Source organism: Budorcas taxicolor, chromosome 25 (genome assembly GCF_023091745.1).
Source record: "Budorcas taxicolor isolate Tak-1 chromosome 25, Takin1.1, whole genome shotgun sequence".
NCBI classification, from domain to species: Eukaryota; Metazoa; Chordata; class Mammalia; order Artiodactyla; family Bovidae; genus Budorcas; species Budorcas taxicolor.
The window spans coordinates 23730417-23756491 of record NC_068934.1 but is presented as its reverse complement, the minus strand read 5'-3'; the positions used below and the strand labels follow the sequence as shown (position 1 = coordinate 23756491).

Below are 26075 nucleotides of genomic sequence, written 5' to 3'. Positions count from 1 at the left end.
TTCTGGAGGTTGTTCATGCCTTGTTGAAGCTTCGTTTGTGAGGCAGACAAAACATTTATTTTTGCTATTGCAAATTGACTAATGAAGAAACTGGGATACAGAGAGATCGGTTAAACTCGATAGCACCATTCACCTAGTTAGCAGTGGATGAAGACATAAGCCCAAAGCCCAGATCTGCCATCTTATGGGGAGTTAAAGCTGGAAGAGGACCGAAGTGTGCTATAGCACAGGCCTTGCCTTATACATGAAAACAACAGAATCCTTGAGACTTGGACTGTCTTGGCCTGGACACATAGCTCCTTTGTGACCAAGTAGGGATTAGAAATTAGAGAATGTTAATGACTGCAAGCATAATGAGTGCCTGCCTAGCTTGGTAGAGTAGCTTTCCATTGATCTCATTCAATCCTTAAAACAACAATGTGAGCTAAGTAATACCCTCTCCTTTAGAGCTAAGGAAACTGAAAGCTGAAAAAAGATAAATAACTGCTCAGAGTTTTCTATTTAGGAAGTCACAGAGCCAGGATTCCAACTCAGGTTGCTGCTGCTACTGCTGCTAAGTCGCTTCAGTTGTGTCCGACTCTGTGTGACCCCAGAGACAGCAGCCCACCAGGCTCCCCTGTCCCTGGGATTCTCCAGGCAAGAACACTGGAGTGGGTTGCCATTTCCTTCTCCAATGCATGAAAGTGAAAAGTGAAAGTGAAGTCACTCAGTCGTGCCCGACTCTTAGCGATGCCATGGACTGCAGCCCACCAGGCTCCTCCGTCCATGGGATTTTCCAGGCAAGAGTACTGGAGTGGGGTGCCATTGCCTTCTCCGCCAACTCAGGTTATCTGACTACAAAGCTTTGTCCCATTTGCACATTATTTTGATTCTTGGTTTTCAACACAAAACCGCTTTTTTACCTGCCTGTATAATCTTCATTGGTGCTGAAGTTTTTTCTCTTGTTTGCTTATTTTCATTTTTAGAAACTGTGTCTACATGATTCTGACCTGAGCACTGTCTTTCCCCTTAATATGTAAGGAGGTCTATGAAAACAGGAAAAACTGGCTGTAACAATAAAGCTGCTCCAACCTGTGGATTGGCTCAATAAGACAGAAGCACATCTCTGCTCACATGAAGAGTCCCTGACAGTTTCAGGTCTCTGTAAGGGCTCTGCTCTGCCTATCATGCAGGGAGCCAGGCAAACCAAGGCTCTGCCGTTTTCCACATGTGGCTTCCAAGTTTCCCGGTATATCAGCCTCCAGGGAGAAGGTGGAAATAGCATGGAGGTTCATAAGAGACATGTTGAGGGCCATACTGGAATTACGTTATTTCTAACTTCACAGCTGGAGCTTAGTCATATGGTGTCACTCATCTGAAAAGGAGTGCTCAGAATACATTCTTGGGAGCCAAAAAAGGAGAAAATATGGAAGAGCTAGCCTATTCCTACTGTAGAGCCTCTCTTTTTAACTTTTTATTAAAGTATAGTTGGTTTATAATGTTGTGTTAGTTTTTGGTGTACTGCAAAGTGATTCAGTGTGTATACATACACACAGACACACACACAGACATACACACAACGTGTGTGTGTATTTCAGATGCTTTTCCATTACAATATTATAAGATTATAATATTCCATTATCAATATTATAAAATATTGAATACAATCCCCGTGCTATACAGTAGGTCTTTGTTGTTTATCTGCTTTCTATATAGTTGTGTGTATCTGTTAATCCTGAGCTAATTTCTCCCTCATCCTCACTTCCTCTTTGGTAACCATAAGTTTGTTTTCTATGTCTGTGAGTCTGTTTCTATTTTGTAAACAAGCTCATTTGTATAAATTTTCTTAGATTCCATATGTAAATGATATATATTTGTCTTTTTCTGACTCACTTCACTTAGTATGATTTTCTCCAGGCCTATCCATGTTGCTGTAAATGACATTATCTCTTTTTCATGGCTGCGTAAACTTTCATTGTATATGTGTACCACATCTTTATCCGTTCATCTGTTAATAGGTACTTAGGTTGTTTCCATGTCTTTGCTATTTATAGCACTTACAAATAGTGCTGCTATGAACACTGGGGTGCTTGTATCTTTTTGAATTAGGGCTTTTTCCAGATATATGCCCAGATGTGGGCTTGCCAGATCTTATGACAGCTCTATTTTGAGTCTTATAAAGAATCTCCAGACTGTTCCCCATGGTGGCTGTTCCAATTTGCATTCCCACCAAGAGTGCGGGAGGGTCCCCTTTTCTCCACTCTTTTCAGTGTTTGATATTTGTTGACTTCTTAAGGATAGACATTCTGACTGGTGTGAGCTAATACCGCCATGTGATTTTGAGCCTCGCTTTTTTATTTGTCTTTTTAGTTTCCCTCATGTATTTGGAGATATGCTATGCTCAGGAAAATCCTGGAACTCAGCAATTATTCAATAATAATCAGGTTTGCTTTCACTATACTTGAGCACTTTATGGTATAACTTCCACTTCCTTAAATTCACGTAATTTGGTGGTGGAGGAGAGAATCCAGTTTTATGGGATATATATTATAGATTTGGGCTTCCCAGGTGGCACTACTGCTAAAGTACCCATCTACAAAATGCCAGAGATGTAAGAGACACAGGTTCAGTCCCTGGGTCAGGAAGATCCCCTGAGGAGGGCATGGTAGCCCACTACAGTGTTCTTGCCTAGAAAATCCATGGATAGAGGAGACTGGCAGGCTATAGTACATGAGAATGCAGAGTCAGGCACTACTGAAGCAACTTAGCATGCATGCACATACCCATATTACAGAGTCACAGATTCTATTCCTGAATGTTTTGCAGTATTACAGCTGTCTCAGAAGACAAATGAACACTTTTAAAGATCCAGAAATCATCTTTCAGTCCTTACCAGTTACCTGATTACAAGTTAATATTAACTTTTTTCTGTCTTCTCTTTTTAAGCAGAAATATAGATGCCAACATTAATAACCTATTCAATGGGAGAAGCAATAGATTCTGCTTAAGGGTCTTTTTGTTCATTTCTATGAACTTTGATTTTGTTATCCCTGATCTACAGGTGAGAAAGCAAACATTTGGAAAAAAACTCTAAACAATACATTAGTGTGTTGGTGAACAGGAGTTTGAAGTCATATTTGTGTCCAAAGCCGATGTTCTTAACCATGGTTATGCGTTTACATTCTAGTTGTCCTGATAGACTCTACATGTCTGGTGTAAAGAGGCTTTATCTTTTAATTTTTTATCATAGGGTGGAATACAGCTTCATACAAGTATGCTTAATAAACTATTGAATGAGCAAAAGCATCAAGTTTTCCCTTATGACTCAACATACAAACCTATAGAAAAGTTATAGTCCAGCTGCAGCTGGAACCACTGTTTCACTGTGAACTTCACCTAATTCATATGAAATCTAAGAGAGAGGAGATCAGCTGAGGGAAGAGATTGATTGAACTGAAGAAACTAGAATTTTGCAAGAATCCAAGGAGGTGTTTGTCAATGACTTTTGGTAGCAAATTCACTGTACATTCAATATAGGATTAAACGTGTTGCTTAGGATACATCCTATTTAAGAAACCTTTGGTAGCCATGGTGGTAAATTAAAAACTCAAGGCACAGGATACATCCTATTTAAGAAACCTTTGGTAGCCATGGTGGTAAATTAAAAACTCAAGGCACAGGATACATCCTATTTAAGAAATCTTTGGTAGCCATCGTGGTAAATTAAAAACTCGAGGCACAAATAAGACTCTTGATTGAAGACAACTTTACCTGTGTGTCTTTTGTTGCTTGTTGTGCTGCCTTAAAAATCTCTGAAAATTAGACTCGGAAGCAAAGTCTTTTTTTATTTTTATTTATTTTTAATATAAATTTATTTATTTTAATTGGAGGTTAATTACTTTACAATATTGTATTGGTTTTGCCATACATCAACATGAATCTGCCACAGGTATACACGTGTTCCCCATCTGGATCCCCTCTCCAAGTCTTAAACAAACCAAACCAAACCAAACCAACCCAACCAAACAACAAAGAGAAACTACATGTTGTCTTTTAGAGGTAGATAATATATAAAGATTAAACTAACCCCATAATATTTAGTTTTGTGAACTGACTTTGTATCTCGGTGATTTGCAAACAGCAGGATCTCTTGCGGTACTTTGAATCTCTTTCATTCATTCATTCCTACAAACTTTTATTGGCCACTTTCAAACTACTTTACAGTCCCTTATAATCACATGAAATGTACACCTAAGATGTTGTCTCAATTCTTAGAAACTCTGCATTTCAGTGATGTACACAAAAGGGGAAATACTGCTGTGCTTAAATGGGGAGATAGGCACTGTATGTCTGGAGGAGTTGGAGAAGGCGGTGTCAGTTGGGGTTTGAAGGATGAGCGTATATTATATGCTGCTTTTTCCTGATCAAGTTCCTGGATTTCATGGATCATGTTGTCTTCATTTTTGTATCTGCTACAACACAAATATCATCCTTGACTCATATTTTATCTCGGAGGATATTTAGAGAATTGAATAAATGTATTGTCTTTGTATAAATCATTCTTTCTTCATTTATCAATGACATGATGTGATAGAGAGTGACGAATATGGATTCTAGCTCATTATGAACTTGGTCTCACCATTTGTCAATTGTGTGACCTTGGCTCTCATGTGAATTATCACGTTTTTGTTGTTCAGTCACTAAGTTGTGTCCAACTCTTTGCGACCCCGTGGACTGCAGAACTACAGGGTTCCCTATCCGTCACCATCTCTTGGAGTTTGCTCAAACTCATGTCCATTGATTTGGTGATGCCATCCAACCATCTCATTCTCTGTTGCCCTCTTCTCCTCCTGCCCTCAATCTTTTCCAGCATCAGGATCTTTTCCAGTGAGTTGGCTCTTCACATCAAGGGGCCGAAGTATTAGAGCCCCAGCTTCAACATCAATTCTTTCAATGAATATTCAGGGTTGATTTCCTTTAGGATTGACTGGTTTGATCTCCTTGCTGTCCAAGGACTCTGAAGAGTCTTCTCTAGCAGCACAATTCAAAAGAATCAGTTCTTCAGTGCTCAGCCTTCCTTATGGTCCAACTCTCACATCAGTACATGACTTTATCTTTGACTGTATATTGGATATTTGTCAGCAAAGTGATGTCTCTGCTTTTTAATACACTGTCTAGGTTTGTCATAACTTTTCTTCCAAGGAGCAAGCATCTTTTAATTTCATGGCTGCAGTCACCATTTCCAATGATTTTTGGAGTCCAAGAAAATAAAATCTGCCACTGTTTCTATTTTTTCCCCACCTATTTGCCATGAGTTATTATGTAGCAGACACTGAATACAGAAATGAATACTATAGGTTCCAAGCTCAAGAATCCTCCAATGTCTCTCCACCATTTTCAGGTCTGTGCTGGATTAAACTGAGATTTAAACAAAACTCTAGGATTTGCTATAGGAAGGAAAAATGAATGTTTTGTTTGCGTGTTTCCTTTGGGATGGCTGACACTGGCTGATGCAGCCAGGCACACTGTAATTTATCAGAATTCCTTAAGACAGGGAGCCGGATTCCATAGTGAACTCACAGAGACCCCATTCCCAGAGCATCTGTCTTGTTTGTTTGCCTGTAGCAAGTGCTGACTGGTAGAAACAAATCTCTTAGGACAAAGGCAGCTGCAAGCCATTTACCATTTTTTAAGTCCCTGTGGTATCACTGAAAAGCTTCCAAGTATTTTCTGTATTTGGGTTTGTGGTGGTTGCTTTTAATACTACTATGACTACGTAGAAGAAATAGTTTTCTGAACACGATGAAAATATGAGCACCTCTCATGTGCAGCCTGGTTTCATATAAAATGAAATTGTTAGTTTAAGTTATAGACCTGACCCACAGAATAGAAAGCTGCAGCCTTGTTTCCAGGTGCTGGTCTGTCTTGAGCCTTGATTATTCCCAGTGAGTCCCCAGAAACTGCCGTGGTCAATGCAGCTGCCAGGCAAGGAACACCACGACGACTTTCCTAGTTTTCCCTATAAGCCAGGGATTCCCTAGTGTCTGTAAAGTAATTGTAGATGTATAAATTGTCTGCTTTTCTTCACTCCCTGTAAGAGTTCCCTATGCTACACAGATAGCTTCTACCCTGCTGGAAGCTTTTGCTAGTCTCTCTTACTTCAGTTTGGGAATAAAAACATCTGTGAATTGAAAAAAAAAAAAAATTTGCACATCTTTCACTACTCCTGCTCCTCCTGCTGCTGCGAAGTCGCTGCAGTCGTGGCCGACTCTGTGCAACCCCAGAGACGGCAGCCCACCAGGCTCCCCTGTCCCTGGGATTCTCCAGGCAAGAACACTGGAGTGGGCCACCATTTCCTTCTCCAATGCATGAAAGGGAAAGTGAAGTTGCTCAGTCGTGTAGTAACGCCATGGACTGCAGCCTACCAGGCTCCTCCTGCTCCTCCGAGAAACTGCTTATTAATTGAGGGCAGGGGAGTTATTCGTAAGGTGTTCAGAGAATTTAACCTCCAAACTGGGTTGGTTCTGAGAGTGAATGGGGCAGCAGGTGACCCTGAGACCAACCAGAACATATGACTGTTTTGGTTATTTGGGAAGCTTTTGCTTTTATATTTCCTGGTTTCTTGACACATTAACTATGGCTAGATGGTTGTTACCTAAATATTGTCCTTAGTCTAGCAGCAGCAGGGTCTGTGGGGATCATAACTGCCTCTCTGGAAGCTTTGGAAATAAGTGCCTGAGGCCGAATGTGTTGCTGCTTTGTTACAGAGACTTATCTTTCAGCCTCATATAGAGGTGGTACCTCTGAAAATCAGTCTTACAGTTGTGCTGTCCCTCTTGGTGACCTGCATTTAGAAGTAGCCAAACTGACTTCATAACTTAGGGCCAGTCCTTCCCCTCTGTGAGACATAGCCTCAGGTAATTTCTCTGTTTCAACTTTTGAACCTTTTAATGATCCAAGGTGTGTCCCACGGAACCACATGGCTATAAAAATTTCAGAAATGAGAACACAGCTGTTGAAAATCTATTTATTGGAGATGTATACTAAATGCACACACAACCTGGCTGCAATGACTGAAGGTCCACAGAAGTACTTGATCCTGGGGGCTGATTGCATTTAGAAACGTAAGGGATGTGCTAGGCCAAAGGACAGCATGAAGGGGATGTCCCAGCCATGAAGGAATAAGATGCCAGTTGGCAGAAAATGACCACGATGGAGTTGTCTGGAACAGAGAGCTGTATCGTTCTTCTCTATTCTTGACTGCCATGAGATAAGAATGGCAGTTTTCAAACTACGTTCACAGCCTTGTACACAACTCAGGACTTTTCAGGGACATAGTACCACAGGTCACTGATTGCCCCTGAACTGATGCCCATGGCAGGGCATGCGGAACAGGACTGCGAAGTACACTGTATCCATTATGTGTTATGTGCGTGTGCGCCAAGTTGCTTCAGTCGTGTCCGATTCTTTGTGCCCCTATGGACTACAGCCCGCCAGGCTTCTCTGTCCAGGGGGATTCTCCAGGCAAGAAAGCTGGAATGGGTTGCCATGCCCTCCTCCAGTGAATCGTACCCACTGAGGGACTGAACCCGTGGCTACCGCATTGCAGGTGGATTCGTTACCGCTGAGCCATCAGGGAAGCCCATGTGCTTTATTCATTTCAGTCACTCGGTCGTGTCTGACTCTTTGTGACTCCATGGAATGCTGCACACCAGGCTTCCCTGTCCATCACCAACACCCGGAGCTTGCTCAAATGCATGTCCGTTGAGTCGGTGATGCCATCCAACCATCTCATCCTCTGTCATCCACCTCTCCTCCTGCATTTAATCTTTCCCAGGATAAGGATCTTTTCCAATGAGTTAGTTCTTCACATCAGGTGACCAAAGTATTGAAGTTTCAACTTCAGCATCAGTACTTCCAATGAATATTCAGGACTGATTTCCTTTAGAATTGACTGGTTTCATCTCCTTGCAGTCCATGGGATGCTCAAGGGTCTTCTCCAACACCACAGTTCAAAAGTATCAGTTCTTCGGTGCTCAGCTTTTTTTATGGTCCAAGTCTCACATCCATACATGACTACTGGAAATACAATAGCTTTGACTAGACGGACTTGGTTGGCAAAGTAACATCTCTGCTTTTTAATATGCTGTCTAGGTTGGTCATAGCTTTTCTTCCAAGGAGCAAGCATCGTTGAATTTCATGGCTGCAATCACCATCTGCAGTGATTTTGGAGCCCCCAAAAATAAAGTCTCTCACTGTTTGCATTGTTTCCCCATTGGCCATGAAGTGATGGGACCAGATGCCATGATCTTAGTTTTCTGAATGTTGAATTTTAAGCCAACTTTTTCATTATCCTTTTCACTTTCATCAAGAGGCTCTTTAGTTCTTCGCTTTCTGCCATAAGGGTAGTATCATCTGCATATCTGAGGTTATTGATATTTCTCCCAGTAATCCTGATTCCAGCTTGTGCTCCATCCAGCCTGGCATTTTGCATGATGTACTCTGTGTTTAAGTTAAATAAGCAGGGTGACAATATACAACCTTGATGTACTCCTTTCCTGATTTGGAACCAGTCTGTTGTTCCATGTCATGTTCCAACTGTTGCTTCCTGACCTGCATACAGATTTCTCAGGAGGTAAGTTAGGCAGTCTGGTATTCCCATCTCTAATAATTTTCCACAGTTTGTTGTGATCCACACATTCAAAGGCTTTGGCATAGTCAGTAAAGCAGAAGAATGTGTTTTTCTGAAAATCTGTTGCTTTTTTGATGATCCAGTGGATGTTGACATTGATCTCTTGTTCCTCTGCCTTTTCTAAATCCTGCTTGAACATCTGAAAGTTCACAGTTCATGTACTGTTGAAGCCTGAGTAGGAGGATTTGGAGTATTACTTAGCTAGCATGTGAGATGAATGCAATTGTGCAGTACTTTGAGCATTCTTTGGCATTGCCTTTCTTGGGATTGGAATGAAACCTGATTTTTCCAGTCCTGTGGCCACTACTGAGTTTTCCAAATTTGCTGGCATATTGAGTGTAGCACTTTCGCAGCATCATCTTTCAGGATTTGAAATAGCTCAACTGGAATTCCATCACCTCCACTAGCTTTGTTCATAGTGATGCTTTCTAAGGCCGACTTGTCTTCACATTCCAGGATGTCTGGCTCTAGGTGTGTTATCATACCATCGTGGTTATCTGGGTCATGGAGATCTTTTTTGTATAGTTCCGTGTATTCATGCTACCACTTCTTAATATCTTCTGCTTCTCTTAGGTCCATACCATTTCTGTCCTTTATTGTGCCTATCTTTGCATGACATGTTCCCTTGGCATCTCTAATTTTCTTTAAGAGATCTCTAGTCTTTCCCTTTCTATTGTTTTCCTCTATTTCTTTGCATTGATTGCTGAGGAAGGCTTTCTTATCCTTGCTATTCTTTGGAACTCTGCATTCAGATGCTTATATATTTCCTTTTCTCCTTTGCCTTTGCTTCTCTTCTTTTTTCAGTTATTTGCAAGGCCTGCTCAGATAACCATTTCACCATTTTGCATTTCTTTTTCTTGGGGATGATCTTGATCACTCCCTCCTGTACAATATCATGAACCTCCATCCATAGTTTCTCAGGCACTCAGTCTATCAAATCTAATCGCTTGAATCTATTTGTTACTTCCACTGTATAATCATAATGGATTTGATTTAGGTCATATCTGAATGGTCTATTAATTTCCCCTACTTTTTTCAATTTTAGTCTGAATTTGGCAATAAGAAGTTCATGATCTGAGCCACAGTCAGCTCCTGGTCTTGTTTTTGCTGACTGTATAGAGCTCTCCATCTTTGGCTGCAAAGAATATAATCAATCTGATTTCAGTATTGACCATCTGGTGATGCCCATCTGTAGGGTTATCTCTTGTTTTGTGGGAAGAGGGTGTCTGCTATGACCAGTGCATTCTCTTGGCAAAACTCTGTTCGCCTTTGCCCTGCTTCAGTTTGCACTCCGAGGCCAAACTTGCCTGTTACTCCAGGTATCTCTTGACTTTCTACTTTTGCATTCCAGTCCCGTGTAATGAAAAGGACATCTTTTGGGGGGGTTAGTCTAGAAGGTCTTATAGGTTTTCCTAGAACTGTTCAACTCCAGCTTCTTCAGCATTACTGATTGGGAGTATAGGCTTTTATTACTATAACATTGAATGGTTTGCCTTGGAATCAAACAGAGATCATTCTGTTGTTTTTGAGATTACAACCAAGTACTGCATTTTGGACTCTTTTGTTGACTATGAGGGCTACTCCATTTCTTCTAAGGGATTCTTGCCCACAATAGTAGATATAATGGTCATCTAAATTAAATTCACTCATTCCAATCCATTTTCGTTTACTGATTCCTAAAATGTCAATGTTCACTCTTGCCATCTCCTGTTTGACCACTTCCAATTTGCCTTGATTCATGGACCAAACATTCCAATTTCCTTTTCAATATTGTTCTTTACAGCATTGGACTTTACTTCCATCACCAGTCCCATCCACAACTGGGTGTTGCTTTTGGTTTGGCTTCGTCCCTTCATTCTTTCTGGAGTCATTTCTCCACTGATCTCTAGTAGCATATAGGGCACCTACTGACCTGGGAGGTTGATCTTTCAGTTTCCTATCTTTTTGCCTTTTCATACTGTTCATGGGGTTCTCAAGGCACGAATACTGAAGTGGTTTGCCATTCCCTTCTCCAGTGGGCCACATTTTGTCAGAACTCTCCACCATGACCCGTCCGTCTTGAGTTGCCCTACATGGCATGGCTCATAGTTTCACTGGGTCAGACAAGGCTGTGGCCCATGTAAATAGTTTGATTAGTTTTCTGTGACTATGGTTTTCATTCTATCATGTGGTTTTCATGTGTTATATATTAGTATGAGTTTAATTTCTTTTTATATAAGACTGCTGTAGTATAGGTATTTCCAGGAGAAATAGGGGAAGATTCCCAGCCAGCAATTGCTATATTCCAAGAAATAGTTATCTGAAGAGGCTGTGTAAGATGAGCTGAGCCTACCATGACAATCAACAGCTCATCTTTCTGCAGGGGTGTCACTTTCCTTCAGCTCAGAGGCAAGTCTTTGGGCTAGAGAATCTGAGTGAACCATGCATTTGCTGATTCTATGAAGCCAGATTCTAGAGCAAATAGAGCCTAGAATCCTTTAATTCCTAATAGAGCCTAGAAGCCTAATTCCTTTAATAAGGAATGACTGAAGAACGAGTAGCTCTGATTGACTATCATAAATCAAGTCATTTAGTGAATCAGCAGTTGTAGAGATAGAACAATAGTTGCCAAATTGTGCTCCCCCAAACCTTAGTTTCATAAGCTGCAATCCAAAGAAAAATTACTCTTCACCCAAGTAAATATTGGAAATGGCGCATATTATGATTCTCCTCTCCAAGTTACAGGGCATATAAATATGTTAAATCTCCAAGACTGAAATCTAAAAATCATTAGCTTAACACTGTTTAAGATAGAGTTTCCTGGACTTATTTGTTCACAGATATTTTCAAAGAATACCAAGCAATATCTGGAGTTACTCTTTTGGAATCATCAATTCAGAGAAGAATCATATTCTCTGAATTACAGACCTGTGCCAGACATCCTCCATTTAGTTTTTGGTGATTCAGCATGTGCAGTTAGAAATGTCTTCATGACCATCAGCTCTCATCCATTGTTCAATTCATGAGAGAGCATCCAAAATGAGCTTTCATTTTGTTTGAATTCTGGGGAAAAAGATGGGACTTGGTTCTTCCAGTAACTTTCATTTTAGGTGACTGACCGGTTTTAATCAGTATGTTGACATGACTATGTTAGGTGTATTAGGTGTTTATTAAAAGGTTAGTGTTGAAAGAAATTAATGTCCTGGTGGGCTTGTGTTTTTCTCTGAGGCAGATATTGATGAATGTGCAGAGGGGATCATTGAGTGCCACAGCCATTCTCGCTGCGTTAACCTACCAGGGTGGTACCACTGTGAGTGCAGAAGCGGTTTCCATGACGATGGGACCTATTCACTGTCCGGGGAGTCCTGTATTGGTAAGCAGCTTTCAGCCATGCCCTCCATCCCTCTGGACCTTTGCAGGAGTGGCAGCCTGCTTTGGTAGTCTATTCAGCTCCTAGTGTTAAAATATGACCCCTCACTGGTTAAAACTCATCAGTTTTCAAATTTGCTCCCTCTATAATCCAGGGATCAGGCCAGGGATTATACGATGTAGAGTTTTAGAACTATTATTCAAAAACTAGGGCAGTTGGAGGACAAAGCCTGAGTCTGTAGGCTGTGGTATTTAGTTCTTTCTGAAGGAAACTGTGATGACTTGCTAGAATTTTTTGCAGTTTGAGATGCAGCTGTGGGAGAAAAGGAAATATTACTGGACATAGAAAGTTCCGTTTAAATCTCAGCTCTTATGCTACAAATGTCACTGCATCTCTCTAAGCCTTCATTGTGAATATATAAAAATATGGATAATAATGCACATATTTATATTGTTAGACTTAAATGGGATGCCATATATTTAAAGATTATAAGCTTTGGATTGATGCACAAATATAATAGAGTCAAATTAACCTTATTATTATTGCTATTAGTGCTGCCATCGTCTTTGCAAGGTCTCCATTAGTCTCTTTTCTGCTTATGGTTCTGTTACCTGCTGAACAGAGGAAGTTAACAGATAGAGTTCTTCACCTTTAAGACCTTATACCTTTCATGAAATCCAAACAACTGATCAAGAATGTAATTGTTTCCATGAGAACCTTAACCAATCCAGTTATTTCATGTCATGTGGACTCAGCTGAATTCTTAATGCTGATTTGAGCTGACCCAGAGGGCAAGCATTCTGACCGTGGGTTCTCAAAGTTCAGAATGCTGAATTAGAAAGTGGAAATTTGATTTTGAAAATCCATTGTCTCTGCTCACCGCGTGTCTTTTTTTCCCTAAAGGTTGCTGCTAAGAACCAATCAGTGTTTTTACAACTTCTGCCCTGAGATGGGCTCTGAAGCAAAGATGCATTAGGGAAGAGTAAGCACATAGCTTGTCCATTGCAGTCTTGGTATTACTGTTGAAAGGTGTGCAGCGTAGTGGTTGCGGGCATAGACCCTTGAGCCAGACTCCCTGTGGTCAGATTCCAGCTCTGCCATGACTAAGTATGCTGCAAGATCTTATCTAAACTGTACCTCAGTTATCTTGTGTGTAAAATGGAAATGGTCATATGTTTCTGCATACTCAGCACTCTGTTTCATACTCCATCCCTATTCTTTTTATTGTTAAAGCAATGATTTGCAACTTTACAGAGAGCTTTGCATTTATCCTGGGTCTTCATATACTTCCTTTACTCCGTGGCCAGGAACTTCTGTATATATGCAACTCATAGTAGACAGATGTTATGTGAATAGTAATAGATCAAATGGCTATTGTTATTGGAGATAGAAAAATATAATTTTGACGTATGTGATATTACATTTGTGGGCTAAAAACAAAACTTTCACTTTTGAAAACTGTATTTGATATCAATAAATGTGGGATGCTCAGCTTTTTGTTCATGAAAGACCATAGCGATCAGCTCATTGATGCAATTGACCACCATGGTGTCACACCCTTCTGTAGCTTTGCACGTGCCGACCCTCCCTGGGTGGAATGGAGCAGAGCTCTGACTCAGGGATGACCCTCTCTTTTCCTGATCATGCTGATTTGAAAATGAATTTCTGCTCATTTCCCTAACTTCAGCTTAGATTTCACCAGATCGCCGTGAAGCATTCTTTGAAATTTTCATAGGAGTTATCAGTCCTCTCGTCTGCTAACTCTCGAGCTTCTATCCTGGCATATGCTTCTGTAGCTGTTCTACTGTTCCATTTATTGTTCTTGCACTAGTCTGTAAACATAAAGTAAGGTTTATTGTTCTGTCTCTTCAGCGAGACACTTTGGTAATTGGTGTTCAGTAAATGAGAAAATGCAACCATAGTTCATCTGTCCAATAGAGAAATACAGTCATAGAAAGGGTAACACCTTGCTTCTGGCCTCACAGCTCATTTGGTACAAGTAGAGACGCAAGGCTAGGTCAAAGGTGACCCTACATCCCAAATGCCAGGGACAACCCCACTTTATGCCTATTCTGATGTAATTACCAGTCGTGCCCTGTCCCTGTCATAAATGTCCCTGCTAGGATGTCAGGTGTCGTGGCCACCTCACCTACTGATTTCTCTCTGCCATGCTGAGTGGTGTGCCTGGGAGAACAGAGCTCTGCCTCCCCGGGGATGCACTTTCTTCATCCATGAACTCATCCCAGCTCTGCACAGGAAGACATTCGTGAGCTGGAGTCCTTGGCAAAGAACTAAGGTTGTTTTTATTAGTAACATTTTAAAGTTGGATAATCGTTCATCTGAATTCCCTTTCATTTCCTCACTAAAAATAGCTTTGTAAATGAGTCTTACTAAGAACAGGAATCTGACCAGCATTTAGGTTTGTTTGGTTTTTTTTTCCTCTTGGTAATTGAAAGCACTGTTGGTTCAGGATATTTCTTGGCATAATAGATGTATAAATCTGATCATATCACTTTCTTGTTATATTCTTCTAATGCCTTCCCAGTAAATGTAAAATAAATTTCTAACTCTTTGCATGGTCTTTCCTCCAGGCTTTAGGTGACATTGTCCCTGTCCACTTTTGGGCTTTCTCTTATATGTGTTAGCCTTTCTGATCTTTTCAAGTCTTGCACGTGACAGTGAAATCACCTGATTTTAGGGCCTTTGCCTTTGCTGAAACACTGTCTGGAACACTCAATATCTGTTTTCTTGCATGTTTTTAAAATGAAATACAGCTGATTTACAATGTTGTGTTAATTTCACATGTATAGCATGCATTGTGTTAAGTTGCTTCAATCATGCCTGACTCTTTGCAACCCTATGGACTGTAGCCAGCCAGGCTCCTCTGTCCATGGGATGCTCCAGGCAAGAATACTGGAGTGAGTAGCTTGCCCTCCTCCAGGGGATCTTCCCAACCCAGGGATCGAACTCATACCTTTGATGTCTCTTGCATTGGCAGACGGGTTCTTTACCACTAGCACCACCTGGGAAGCCTGTGTATAGCGTAGTGATTTTTTTTTTTCTTTGCAGATTATATTCCATTATAAGATACTGGAAATAATTTCTGGTGCTATACAACAAATCCTTGTTATCTATTTTATGTATAGTAGTTTGTATCTGTTAATCTCATACTCCTATTTGTCCCTCCCTCCTTCCACTTCCCTTTTGGTATCCCAAAGTTTGTTTTCCATGTTTGTGAGTCTGTTTTGTAAGTAAGTTCATTTGTATCATTTTTGTTAGATTCTACATGTAATTGATATCAGATATTGTTTTTCTTTCTCTGACATATCAATATAATGTTCTCTGCATCCATCCATGTTGCTGCAAAAGGCAGTCGTTTGTTCCTTTTTATGACTGAGTAATATTCCATTATGTGTATGTGTGTACACACACATATATACCACATCTTCTTAAGCTGATCATTTCTTGATGGACACTTGGATTGTTTCCATATCTTACCTTTTGCAAATAAGTGCTACTATGAACATTGAATGCATGTATCTTTTCACATTAAAGTTTTTGTTTTTCCAGATATATACCCAGGAGTGGAGTTGCTAGATGATATGATAGTTCTATTTTCACTTTTCAAAGGAACCTCCATACTGCATTCCACAGTGCATGCCTGCATGCTAAGTCACTTCAGTCATGTCCAACTCTGCGAGTTTATGACTGTGGCCCATGAGGCTCCTCTGTCCATGGGGATTCTCTAGGCAAGAACACTGAGGTGGGTTGCCATGCCCTCCTCCAGGGGATCTTCCCAACCCAGAGATCAGACTCATGTCTCTTACATCTTATGCATTGCACGAGGGTTCTTAACCACTGAGCCACCAGGGAAGCCCATTCTCCAGAGGCTACGCCAATGTACATTCCACCAGAAGCGTAGGAAACTCCCCTTTTCTTAACAGCTTGTCTGCTGCTGCTGCTAAGTCACTTCAGTTGTGTCCGACTCTGTGCAACCCCAGAGACGGCACCCCACCAGGTCCCCCGTCCCTGGGATTCTCCAGGCAAGAACACTAGAGTGGGTTGCCATTTCCTTCTCCAATGCATGACAGTGAATAGTGAAAGTGAAGTCGCTCAGTTGTGTCCGACTCTGTGCGACCCCATGGACTACAGCCACCATAGGATTTTCCAGGCAAGAGTACTGGAGTGGGGTACCATTGCCTTCTCTGACACCTTGTCTAGTACTTACTGTTTGTAAAGCTCTTTCTTCATTTAGTTCTTAGCTCAAATGCCGCTTTTTTGAGGAGACTCTCCCTGGCCATTTTATCTGAAGTAGTTGCTTCATTGTATCACTCTCTTTTATGCCTTTTACAGCATTTTTTTGTTTTCATATGTATTGTGCATATGCGTATGTGTAACTGTCTCCTGCCACAAATGTACAGATCCTTGGGGGGGCAGAAACCTTGTCTGTATTTCACCACCGTACATTCGTTGCTTTATCGTGTACACACAATGTAGGCATTCCATGCATATGTGTCAGATGATTGAAGGAGTGGATAGAACTCTATCAGGACAAGTTTATTTTGTATTGGGGCTGACACAACTAGTTGTGTAGACTGCAGTGAGTTACATAAGATGCTAAACATCACAACATAATGTAAGTCTTTTGTTTCCGAAGAAAAGTATTTATTAAGAACAACCATTACACCAGTACTGTGTTAAGCCTTCTGGGAATATGGGCTTGAAGACGATAAGATCTCTGTTCTTGGGGGATTTATAACTTGAAATATTCTGAGTCATAATAGCGTATCTTAATAGCACTGAAAATTAGCACATAAAATAAGCAGTAAATAATATCAGCTACTAATGCTTACATTTAAAAGCAATAGTGGCATCTAAGACAGTCTTCTTTTAAGTGTTTTAGGAACATGCACTCAGCTATGCTTTTTCCCCAGATAATAGCAGGAATAGCATATGTTGGAATCTAAAATGTGGCAGTTGTAGGCTTTTAAGGGAATAGTCACATGTCACTCCATGCCATTTTTCTTAGGTGAGGATAAAACCTGCTGTATTGACTTCATCAGTTACTGTAAACATCTAATGTTAGTAGTGTCATAAAGAACAGCACCCTTGCAAGATTTCCCATTGCCTCTTTCTTCTAAAGTATATTGATCATATAGTTGAAGAAATGACTAGTTTCGGTATTGTAGAGACAGACAGAATCATCCTTCTTGAGGAGTTTATCAGAGTCTTGTTTGTTTCCCTGTCTCGCTCTCATTTGCTTGTTTATAATTCCAGGAGAGATGGACACACAAAGATTTACTAGCTAGTATTTATTGGGATGATCCTCTGGAGAAGGGCATGGTTACCCACTGCAGTATTCTTGTTCGGAGGGTTCCATGGACAGAGGAGCCTGGTGGGCTACAGTCCATGTGGTCACGAAGAGTTGGACATGACTGAGCGACTAACACTTTCATTTTTCGCATTTATTGAAGAAGATGAGAGCACTGCCTCGTTACTGTAGGGTCCAGTGTACTCTGTGTTTGGATGCAGTGGTGGGAGTCTGACTCTCAGTATTAACATAGAAGCTCTGAGCAGTTCCTTTTTATCCAGGCATAGCTATCTTGGTCATTTGGAAATGAAAAAACATATTTATAATGCCATGTATGAAGAGCAGGATTTTTTGAAAATGAGAGTCTAACTCCCTGGGAAAGTAGTCAGTCTCTATGATTTGCTTCTGCCTTTGAATCTTTGCTTCCCTCTGCTCTCTCTCATGCTTAACATGGATTCTCAAGCCTCCTCAAATATTTCTTCCAGTCTTTTCAAACCCTGCAATCTTTACTCCTTTGCTTATATGCTTTTCCCTGACTGTCTCTCTATCCCACTTTCTGCTTGTCAAAATCCTGATGAAGTTTTACCCCCTGAACCAGGGATTCTTAAATTTGCTTCACAGTAGATTCACCTGCATAGCTTTTTAAATATACTTACAATGGGATATCACACAACTAGAGATTCTAACTCAGTTGGTCTGTTACTGGATAGATGGAAGTCATTTTTTTAATGTCTACAAGTGAGTGAAAAAGTTACCTTAAAACTCAGCATTCAGAAAATGAAGATCATGGCATCCGGTCCCATCACTTCATGGGGAAGCAATGGAGACAGTAACAAACTTTATTCTTTTGGTCTCCAAAATCACTGCAGATGGTGACTGCAGACATGAAATTTAAAAATGCTTGCTCCTTGGAAGAAAAGCTATGACCAACCTAGACAGCATGTTAAAAAGCAGAGAAGTTACTTTGCCAACAAAGGTCCATCTAGGCAAAGCTATGGTTTTCCCAGTAGTCATGTATGGATATGAGAGTTGGACCATAAAGAAAGTTGAGCACTGAAGAATTGATGCTTTTGAACTGTGGTGTTGCAGAAGACTCTTGAGAGGAGAGAGAAGACTGCAAGGAGGTCAAACCAGTCAGTCCTAAAGGAAATCAGTCCTGAATATTCATTGGAAGGACTGATGCTGAAGTTGAAACACCAATACTTTGGCCACCTGATGCGAAGAACTGACTCATTGGAAAAGACCCTGATGCTGGGAAGGACTGAAGGCAGGAGAAGGGGATGACAGAGGATGAGATGGTTGGATGGCATCACTGACACAATGGACATGAGTTTGAGTAAGCTCCAGGAGTTGGTGATGGACAGGGAAGCCTGGTGTGCTACAGTCCATGAGGTTACAGAGTCGGACACAACCGAGTGACTGAAATGAACTGAACAAGTGATTAGAAAGAATTTTAAATTAACAGAGACACTCTCATAGCTCTCTAATAATAATAAAATTGCCTACCTCTTATATGTTGTCACAGCCATGTGTTTGCACCTGTTTTATGGAACTTATCGGATTTTGTTGTCTTCATTGATTCTTTATAACCTATAGACATGTAGCTATTCTTTGGGATGTGGCACCTCTTGGCCCCCGTTATGGTCTCCTCTACGGGACTCGGTTGCATGAAGTAAGTTCCCAGACTCTGGAGTCTGCTCTCTGGTCACTGTAAACAGCTTGGTGAGGACTTACTTGTCAGAACAGCTGCTGCAATCGGTGTGAACATGCAAAGCAAGATAAACAACCAGAAAGTGTTCCACTGGAATCTCTTGAGAAGGGGGTTTCACTTTTTATTGATTGATGTGTCAGAGGTGATTGCAGTGGTCTACGAATGATTTGGGCTCTGCTGTCATTGCCCAGTGCCTAGTTCTCATAGGAGTGGAAATAAAAAGAGGCAGAGGCTGGAGATGGCCCCCTATGATGAACCTTATTGAGGCGGGTGGAGGATTATGAAGCTTTAGCGAGTAACAGTGTGATACATACAGGAGAGGCAGGTTTCAAGTACATATGGGTTTGCTGGGATTCAGATTCCAACTAGGCCACTTTCTAGCTGAGTTGCATTCGGCAAACTATTTAACCTCTCTAAACCTTAGGTTCCTCCATATATGATGATTAAATAATATTTCCTCATGGATTTTTTTTTTTGGTAATACAAGTGCTTCTATATGCAAAAAATCGTAGCAAGTAGCAGATAGTATGAGTCAACATTTAACTGTCCTTGTCTGTCGGATGAAGACAGCAACAGTGATTCTAACAAGAGCTAACATTTATGGAGAGCTTACTTTGTGTCAGGCACCGAGCAATTTACAGAAGTGCCAACTTCATAAATTGATGTGAGGATTAAATAAGTTAACATAAGGGAAAAAACCATTCAGCAGTTGTGGTTTAAGTGCTTAGTAAGTGTGAGCCATTATCTTGAACCAAACCCCTATACTATGTGTCAGGGAACCTCATGCATTATCTAATTTAGTTCTCATAACTACCTTAGGAGGGAAGCCCTTTTACTATTGTCATTTTAAAGGAGAGGAAAATAAAATCCCAAGGATTAAGGTGACATCCCAAATTCCAGTCAGTAAGCAGCACACAGAGGGCATAATCCCAGTGCCTTTGATCCCAACCTTCTGCTTTTAATATGTTAACATTGTAAAGCTGTCTGGAAGTGGGGGGACCTGTGATGAGTCCACAGACAGGGGAGATGCTAAGCAGAGCAGTTGGGGGCCAATGAGACAAAGAGAGAAGGATAATATGAGTGAGACCCGGACAAAGAGTTGCTATGTTCTGTCTGAATCAAGAGATTGGGGGATTGCTTTATCTAAGGGACTCCAGGACTGTGTAGGTAGTCCCTCCAGCTAGACCAGGGGCAGGATGTCAAGGTGGCAGGTCCTTGACAATTAATCTGATAGCATCTAAGCCTTGACAGTAGTATCACCTGGCTATCCACTGAGACCATTACCTTCCCTGCATTTCTGATGATATGAATCTGAATGAAAAAGGAAAGCAAGGGACGGGGAATCAAGAGCATGAGAAATGGTGCCAAGTAGATTTTTAACTAATTATGTTTGATCTTTCACTCATTCATTAATCCCCTGCCTCTTAAAAGTAGTTACTATATACAAAGAACACACATTCAATAGACTTATTAACAAAGAAATATTTGAAAAATAAAGGAAACATACTAGCCATGAGAGTTAACAAGACATTTATGAATATCCTAACAGGCAGAGCCAAAAGGGAAGAAACATGAGTTTTATGAGTTGTTCTGATCTGAAAGGAGTTGGCATAAAAAGTCTTTTAAGCAAAAATGGCTCAAATGTGCTTTCCCTCTGTTCCAGAGTAGAGATGTGCCAGGTGGTGAAAATATCTCTGTGGACCCCAGTATTTCAAGCTAAGAAAATTTAAGAGACAGAGGCATACATATCCATCTCATAATATTCCTTGGATTTTCTCTTTGCAAACAATAGTATTTTCATTGTTCACGGTTTCATTCCATGCCAAAGTATTTTCTTGAAATAGCCCCTGTCCCTCAACCATCCTTGATAATATTTAATGATAGATACCTCATTAACTTCAAAATTGACATTTGTTGCCAAAGAACCTAAGATTTGGTTTTCATGCAAGTAATAAATGAATTATTATTTAAGGGTCTTCCCAAAGGCAGATACCACCTGGCCCTGTCGCTGTTTTAAATAGCTTTATGCATTTAACTAGCAGTAGTGTGAAGTATGTGGGGCTATTGTTTGAGGACTCAGAGGACCTCAGCTGCATGGCATAAAATTGCCACCTTTGAATGAACAGAGAAACAGGGACAGATACCTCCTGGTCTGGAAATAATATGGGAAAGGACTGGTATAGTCTGGACACAGAATAGAGAAAGAACGCTTCCCAACTTCAGTGGAGGAGATATTCTGGGTCCCCAGCAAAGGCCTTAGAGTGGGTATTAGCACAGAGCTGCAAATGTTAAATCATGAGAAACATGTCCTCTCAGACCTCTGCAAGTTTTCTGCTTCCCTGCACATTCAGCCGTGCACATATAAGCCTGGAGCTGCTTAACTGCAAGTTAAATTGGGTATATTTGGGGGGCTTCTCAGGGAAGGCAAATGGCCTTCCTCAGTTTTGATGATAAACATTTCAAAAATATAATTTCACAAAATGATGTCAGAATAATATTCATCTCACTAAACTCAGGTGTGAACCTAAGGTTCATTGGTCACCCTCAGCCTATCTGGGCTGACATACCAGGACTATGCAATGTTATCCACTTCAGTTCTAAAACGAAAGACATTTCAGGGAATTATTCTATCAGGCCTCAAACTAACTATAGAGAGTATCCTTTCAGCCACCCCTGGCCCGGATTAGTATCTTTTCAATGACAAACACTTTCCTAATGGAAGTGTGACCAGCCGTGGAGCAGATTAAGCAACTTGGAGCCATGCCCTGAAGCTGTGCAGAGTGTATGGAGAGCCAGGAATCTCAATTCTGATCTAAATGGAGATCACCTGGGCAATGATGAAGAGGAAGAAACTAGACAATTATTAAAAAACAACGCTTCACAAGGATTGTGATGCTGTTATACTTATTATATCCACAAAAATAAGCCTGCTGTGGTCTTATTAAGTTAGGTGCTAGGAAGGATGCAGAGAATTTACCCCTTAGGGACTTTAAAACACCAAGTTGGAGACAAAAATCAACAGACATGAAACAACCAATAGCATTCTGATACAGGTTATCATCTTAGGTGTGTGTTAGTAACTCAGTCATGTTCAAATCTTTGCAACCCATCAACTGTAACCTCCAGGCTTCTCTGTCCACGGGATTCTCCAGGCAGGAATCCTGGAGTGGGTCGTGGTGCCCCTCTCCATGGGATCTTCCTGACCCAGGGATCAAACCTGGGTCTCTGGCATTGTAGGCAGATTCTTTACCATCTGAGCCACCAGAGAAGCCCTTATAAGTAACTGTAAAATTATATGGTCAAAACTGTAAGTTTGTAGGTAATTAGGGAGGAGAGTAATCAGAGAGAAATGGAGAACAGTCAGACCATATTGCATGGGGGTGATTAGACTTGAAGGATGGAAAGGTTATGGAGTTTATAGATACAAAAATGAATATTAGTAATAGGGAAGATTATATGATTACTTCATATTCATAACTGATTTTATCCTCAAAACAACCCATCAGGTGGAATTTTGATACTCTCTGCTTGATGGACAAAAACTGAGGTACACAGATGTTTGATAAATTGCCTCTGGTCATCCAGCTATTAACTGGCAGATTTCTTCTTCCAGAAAGTGTTCCTCAATATCCTTACTAAGAACTGTGTACATGTTTAACATTTTTGAAATATTAAACAACAGGAATATTGCTTGCTTTATTGCCCAATAAAGTCTTGCTGCAAAAATGGTACTATAAAAGCCATATTTTTATGTATTGAATGCCAACCGTGTATCATTTCACTTTCAGGAATCCTTTATAGGTAGCAAATGAGGGGAAATAGATCAAGTGGCACAGCCATGTGTGAAAGAGCCCCCGTTCTCTTTATTCCCTCAAAGGCCTCTGTCAGTTGTATATTAATTGTAGGTAATTTGTGAAAGGCTTAAATTAAGGTGTCAGTGGTGATCATTATTCAGATAATTGCCTCATTTTCTACTTGACTGTGTGCTAATAGATACACACCTGGTATAAAGCCCATAATTTTTCTTTTTTGTTGTTGGAGTATAATTGCTTTACAATGTTGTGTTAGTTTCTACTGAACAATGAAGTGAATTGGCTGTATGTAAACACACGTCCCCTTCCTCTTGGGTCTCCCCACCATGGATAAAGAAATGTGGAATGTATATATACTATGGACTATTCAGTTCAGTTCAGTCACTTAGTCATGTCCGACTCTTTGTGACCCCATAAGCCTCAGCACACCAGGCCTTGCTGTCCATCACTAGCTCCCGGAGTTCACCCAAACCCATGTCCATCGAGTCAGTGATACCATCCAACCATCTAATAATCTGTTGTCCTCTTCTCTTCCTGCCCTCAATCTTTCCCAGCATCAGGTTTTTTTCAAATGAGTCAGCTCTTCGCATCAGGTGGCCAAAGTTACTTAGCCATAAAAAGGAATGAAACTGGTCATTTGTAGAGATATGGATGTGTGTAGAATCTGGCATAGAGAGTGAAGCAAATCAGAAAAACAAGTATTGTACGTTAATGTATATATGTGGAATCTAGAAAAATGGTACAGATGAGTGTAATTTTTAAATTTAGTTTTCGTGTGTGTACAGAGGAAATAAGATTACTCCACACCATTGTATTTTAAGGTTCATCACATATCTGTACAAAAGAGAGAGATCTAGGGTGATGGTCATCAAACAGGTCACCTGAGTATATCAGTCATCAGTGCATTTCCATGCTGCGAGGGGGAGGCTGTGGGAACTTCCAATATTGCTGCAAGGTATCAGGTCACAGACAGGCAGAGCCAAAGCTTGAGAGTCAGAAAGGCAGGGATACTGGAAGAGCTGGAGCTGGCTTGCACTCTGCTCAGCTGCTGGGGTCTGGGTGTTCACAGTTTCCTCTTCCCAGTTGTACTAAAAGCACAACCCTGCTTTGCAGGCCTGTATTTTTTTACTAGAGCCTGGTTTCTGCCTGGCAAAAGAGAACAAGAACAAAGTAATTGTCACTAATTGAAGCTTTTCCTTTTCCCTGCAGTTAACATGAATTGTTCAAACCAGACTGGGGTGATGCTTTCAACAGAGCATTTATCAGAGTCTGGATCTTAGGACACTAATGCTGGGATATTTTTCAGCAGAGGCTTTACTCATAAATATGTTTGGGAAATTCTACACTATATAGAGTCAAGGTGGCTTATGAACTGCAGGACTTTTCAGAGCCTTTATGTTGAGAGTGTCCAGAATTTTTTGGCTTTAAAGCCTTTCCCCTCTTAAGCATCGTGTGGAATTTGGCACTTTGCAGAATATACTAACTGAAAACTCAAGAATAAATATAGCCCTGTCTAATGTTTCTAGAAAACCTATTTGTTCAGTATCATTGAATAATATGCTGTTCAAAATAGGGAGGGTTTTTTTTTTTTTTTCTCAGTTCTGCAGTGAAACATTTTTGGACATAATTGTTCCTTAAGTACCAGCAATTTTTATATTATTATTCATTTCTATTATTAATTAATTTTTCTATAAGACAATCATTTGCGTTTTTGTCTCTTGCATTCTTTTCCTGTGATTATTAACAATGTATTGAGTAATCTTACGTTTACTGTTGTGTATTGAGTAATCTTCTAAAGGCTTATTGGGGCATAGCTGTTTTGTCCCAAAGCTAACTTATCCCAGTCCTTATGTTTTTGACACCTTTTTTCTCCTTTGAATAAGTGTATTTTATGTCTTTCATGTATTATAACCTAACTGGTACTTTTTTTTAATGATATTTAGAAGATTGCTTTCTTTTCTACTGTGTTAAATGAAGACTTGGTAGTTCAACGTCTCTGGCTACAGCAACTCAGAAGCAATAATTAGAAGCCAGCTGCCTCTTTAGGCTCTGGGGATATAAAGAAGGATGATACAGGTCTCCAGGGGCGCTCCATGACGATTCTGTGTTGTGTGAGTCAACCCAATGGCAGTCTGAGAAAATGAAGCAAGTCGGATGGGAGCTGTGAGGAGGGCTTTCTTGGAGGCAGAGATGGGGTCATGCAGTGACTGTACAAGAGAGTATCAGTTGTGTGATACACAAAGAAAACGACTGATTTTCCCCCTAAAAAAGTGCAATTTTGGGTTTTCTATAAGGTCGTCTCCTTCAATGTGAACTTGGCATATTTAGAAAGATCAAGCAACAATAGAAGCACTTTGATTTTTCTGGCATAGGATCTTGAAGCTAACACCATGCAAAATCCTCTTGATGAGTTTTAAATGACTTTTTTTGGTCCTCCTGAAGAGTTAGTACCAAATGAGTGACAATAGAATGACTAAGGGGGCAAGTATTTCTAAAAATTGTTTCGAACATTACTCCCTGTGAACTCAGGAAGCTGAGTTTCATAGCGCTTAGGGCAGAGGTTCTAGAAGTGTGACCCTTAGACCAGCAGTTTCATCAGCATCACCTGGGAAGTTGTGGGAAATGAAACTTCTCTACCCGACCCCAGACCTACTGAATAAGCAAACCTGGGAGTGGGCATGGTCATCTATTTTTTAATGCTCCTTCTTTAGTGGATTCTGATGTTCACTCAAGTTTGAAACCCAGTTTGTCTTTTATTTCACTGAAAGGCTTCAGAGGGTGTCCATGAATGCCCTGAACCTGCGTGCAAGTTTGTGTATATGTGTGTTCATGCCTCTTTTGGAGAAAGCAGAACCGTATTTTTCACTGGGCGTCTCAGAATAACACTGACTCCAACAATGTAAAAACCACTCTTGAAACATCAGGATCCAGCCTCAGTGTTCCCAGTCTGACTTTCCACCTGAAGATCTATAATTCAGTCTCCGGGGGAGTCACCTGCCTTCCTTTCTCAGTTTCTGAGCACTGCGTGGAATTGAATTCCATGTAGTTGTCAGCTTCTTGCTTCTTGAAGTGCAGTGTGAGCAATTGTTTCATTACAGAAATGTGTGGTTTGAATGTCTTAGAGACAAAGACCTTATCTATGCTGCAATGTAGACATCAGCATCTACCACTTCTTTAAAATGAATATTGAATTGTTTTAGTCTGAGGTTATTCATGCTACT

The 26075-nt window shown here is 40.6% G+C and overlaps 1 protein-coding gene across 1 annotated transcript in view; it reads left to right on the top strand.

Moving 5' to 3' along the window:
• The window catches only part of NELL1 (neural EGFL like 1), a 997636-nt gene that overhangs the window by 920656 nt on the left and 50905 nt on the right, over window positions 1-26075 (top strand). The window contains exon 15 of the mRNA XM_052662389.1: window positions 11883-12023. Within this exon, the coding sequence (XP_052518349.1) occupies window positions 11883-12023 (141 nt within the window). The remainder of the gene's footprint in view (window positions 1-11882; window positions 12024-26075) is intronic.